This window comes from Lepisosteus oculatus, chromosome 13 (assembly GCF_040954835.1).
Source record: "Lepisosteus oculatus isolate fLepOcu1 chromosome 13, fLepOcu1.hap2, whole genome shotgun sequence".
Taxonomy (NCBI): domain Eukaryota; kingdom Metazoa; phylum Chordata; class Actinopteri; order Semionotiformes; family Lepisosteidae; genus Lepisosteus; species Lepisosteus oculatus.
Genome location: NC_090708.1, coordinates 6,145,215 through 6,149,406, shown reverse-complemented (window position 1 = coordinate 6,149,406; position 4,192 = coordinate 6,145,215). Strand labels below are relative to the sequence as shown.

Below are 4,192 nucleotides of genomic sequence, written 5' to 3'. Positions count from 1 at the left end.
CCTGTCCTTTTTTTTTTTTTGCAGTATGCCATATGTCTAGTAGTTTGAAAATCTAGATATACTACCACTGCATTCAGTCGTTAAGTTATTATACGCAAAACCAGGCTAATCACAAAAAGCTGTTGTGGTTTATCATGATGTAATGGCAGATCGGCTGTGCATCTTCAGTGACTCCAACGGGTTTCACCGATTCGCGTCAAAGAAATAGCCCGCGCTGTTAAGAGCCGACCTAACACTAACGCACATTTATTTGATTTTCGACGTTGATTCCCCCCCCAGGCTTCAGCGCATGGCTGGTTCTGGCGCTGCTCTCGACTCACTTCGCCGCTGTGTGCGAGGGGAGCGCCGGGGGACAGCAGCACAGAGCCAGCAGCCCTGACGTCCTGGGGAGCTGCCTGGAGCGCTCCAGAACCCTGCTGGCCAACGTCACAAACGCGCTGGGGCAGGTCTGTACCGCCCGGCAGTTCTTTTCGGAAGGGTTTTGTAGAATGTCTTAGTTGTTTTGGGTTGGTTTTTTTTTTTTTTACAATATTTTAATTCTCGACTCTTTTCAATTGCCCCACACGCAGAAAGACAACTACGAGGGGTTCAACTGCTCTCAAATACTTCTGTCGCTGGATATCACCAACGGCATGACGGTGAAAGCATGTGAACCCGACACCGAAGAGGTACGAACGCGTTCGTGACTTACAGCCGATCTGTTAAAGCGTTGTTTTTTTATATTTTTTAACTGAAATGCTCACATGCTTTTGTTTGTTTAGCTCGCAAACTAAAAACCCAAACCCTGTTGTGTAAAAAGACGAGGACTAGCGCTCGCTCGTCAATGGGTCAGTTATCGCAGAGATTCCCAACCTCGGTACTGGAGGAACAGTCTGCTGGTGCCTTAATTGATCTGCTTGTTTGCTTAGATATCCAACTACAGTAGTTCGTTCACTCAGCCCCGAGTGTGAAAATACCCTACTTCAAGATTACTGTGTAGAACTGCCGCTCGCAGAATTGTACACAGCCCCTCAACTCGCAGTTATTTTTGACTGAAAGGCTCTTGCTAGTTAATCAGTATACACTGAATAGATACAGGCCGGAATTACACTTTCACAGCGAGCATTTTTGTGCCTTCTGCAGAAGTTGAACTGGTTACTGTTCAATCAACATACTGTACTTGAATAAGGGCACTTCTGAAATCCATAAAATGGTACAATTATATTCAAATTCCATTTGACCTTTAAAGAGCTGAAAGCAAATTTACAGATAAGGCCCAAAGTGAAAACTGAAATTAATAAGCCTGTGATTAAGAGCTCAGCTGGAACAAAAAAACAGATAAATGGAGTGTTCTTTCAAGTCCAAGGATGCAAATACTGAACTACAGTATAGTGGTGAGGTAGTTCCAAAGTGCAACCTGCTACTAGCCACACAGAAGAATAGACCAACAGAATCCTTTACACTTTAGAACTTGTGTAAATCTTTATAGTTTTTTGCATCTTTATAGTTTGTACTGTTATTTCTGTTACAGAACACAGGATGCTCTGGGCATCGGAAAACACCATTTAATAAGGTAACCTTAATAGATATTGGTCTATTCATTAACTTGTCAGTTTTACAGCTCGTTAGATACTCACTGTATTTTTTTTCTTTCTTCAGTCTGCCTGCTTGGGGAATATCAGCATAGATTTATGGGATTACAAGAACGAGTTGCTGAGTTACAAACATGCAAACCTGGAAGGCACCCTAATAAAGAGAGTAGATGAACTACTTGAGGTAAGAAGATTTTTTTTCTGCATAAAACAAAAAACTGCATATATGTGTATACACACAGAGGACAATCCCACTGGTTTTGTAGTGTGGTCCTTCAGTAGATCCTACAGTACTGCAAAGCGCATATGCTATATACTCATACAGTACATATGCATAATCATACAATTTCTAGAATCTTTCACTGTTGCTACTTTTGTCTTCCTTGGGATCTATAGTAAAGAGATAAAGGTAATATAAAATACTCAAGCACACTAAACATCAGATATGGAAAGATTGGGAAGCAGCACGCACCCTAAAAACACACACAGAGGTGGACAGAAGCCAGACTGACACACTGCTAGGAATATCCCTTCCGAAGTGGGAGTTTTTGTTTACCAAATTGCAAAGGAAAACGAAAAGCAGCACATCGGCCAGCGCTGCACAAACAACAAAATGTCTGATCAGGACAGTTTCACTGAGCTGAAACTCAGCCCCCAACATGGTACTGTTGTAGTAGGAGGTACCTCAACAGTACAGAGCAGATGCTTGTTGACTGTGCATTGTACATGTAGGTTATTTTCTAAATCACCTTTAGCTCATCAATTTGTTAAGACCTGGAAGACCTGTGAGTTTTAATCCACTTAGAATTTTGATCCATTTGTGTCAAAGGTGACCAACTGTGTTCCTTGAGCGATACTGCATGTGGGGATTTTCATTTCTTGTTCCATCTAAACTGCTTAGCTGCCTAAAGGGTAAAAACAAAAATGTTTCAGGAGTTTAGACAAGGGTGATCTGAGAGTGATTGATAAATCCTGCTTGATTACTGCATTAGGAATGACTGTTCCTATTCAACGGCATGAAAGAGAGCTATCCTGAAGGTCTCAATTTAGACTTTTCTGCATGGTACCGGATTCGCATACAATTTCGATCATTTTCAACTATGAAGATGCTGCAGTAGCTTGTGTGGTCTTTCATAATTTTTTGTACAGAGTATGGATGAATAAAATAACAATATCAATTAGCAAGCTGATAAACATGACCAATATGTGTTACAGATATAATTTTATTGTATATTACTTCAATTTGCCCAAAAATCTACAAATAAAAACCTAAGATGCTCAACTGTCTCTTACTTTTTTACACAACAGTGCTTGTCCTCAGCAGCTTCCACACCAAACGTAAGTTAATTTTTAATGCCTACTTTGCAATGAAAGTGAATTTGCTGAGATGTCTGCTTCTATGACTATAAAATGTGTACAAATTATTTACTTCTGTTTAATTTATTATACTCCAATGAGTCTTATATGCATTTGTCAAGTGTTCAGTGTTTCATAGATTGAGATTACTTTAAAGTCCCCACAAACTAAATATTTAATAGCATTCAGCAAACAGATGTGCCGATTGGGTATTTGGCAAAATTAAATGTTTTTGTATAGATAGTAAAATACATCTGGAAATATTTTGATATTCCAAATTGTAAGTGCAGCACAGGGCAGAAGACAAAGAACATGTAATTCCATGAGAACTATAATCCAAACCCTGTAAAACAGCAGAACCATATCAAATTATTTTCACTTCTTTTTTTTCTAGGACTCTTTCACCCTTACCCCAGCCCCCCAGACTGCAACTCTGGAGAATAACTTTGAGAACAGAGAGAGGCTCTGTAAAGTTCTGAAGGCATTCCGAGTTCGCATTGTGACTATCAGCCGAGTTCTCAGTTATATTAAGTTGAGCAGAATGTCTTAGTCGCTCTGCTTACTACAAGCCAGGACTGCTCCAACGGTTTACATCTATTTTTCATATGCTGTCAAGGAAAATAAGCTACAGAAATCATTGCTGTTTATTTATAAGATGATACTTGTGTGTGTTTTTCCAAATGGAATCTGTTATTTATTGAATTATTTAATTAAAACCTATATTAAAAGGAATAGTAATAGCAAAGCACTTACTTGTGTATGAAACATGTTAAGATCATCAGATTTAAATTTCACCTGTGTCTCAACTTGAACTATTTATTTTTGTACTGTATTTATAACATCTATGATAATAAAAAGTTAATTGTGCAAGTGCCTTGTCTGTTCATTACAAGCAATATATGCTGATTTATTTGTTCAGATACTCATCTAGTAGAGTATGTGCGAAATACCAGCACTACTAGTGTTAATTTATGTAAAAATTAACTTATTTTACTTTTCTGCACACACACTCAAGTGTAATTATTCAAGTACTATTAATGAAAGGGTATTTTTTAAACAACTAGAATTATGTTCTTTTTCCATCTAGAGTTTTAATGTTATAGAATGTCCCTTTCTCAAATTAGGACACATTTCTTGTCTTTTTCATGACTCAGATGTAGATATTTTTAAATACTAAACTACAGCAAGCTTGTTTTAAAAGAAAAAGGTATGACTTTGCCAATATAGTTGGAATAAAATCCTTTAACTTGATTGGAAGTGTTCTG

At 38.0% G+C, this 4,192-nt stretch overlaps 1 protein-coding gene across 1 annotated transcript; it reads left to right on the top strand.

Annotated features, from left to right (window-relative positions):
• Positions 1-266: 266 nt before the first annotated feature.
• On the top strand, positions 267-3,779 carry il12a (interleukin 12a; the record flags this gene model as incomplete). Its single annotated transcript, XM_015360959.2, has 6 exons — positions 267-446; positions 570-668; positions 1,511-1,552; positions 1,639-1,755; positions 2,880-2,909; positions 3,322-3,779. Coding segments are annotated over 6 exons (624 nt in total), but the record flags the coding sequence as incomplete, so codon positions are not given.
• Between the last annotated feature and the right edge of the window lie 413 nt (positions 3,780-4,192).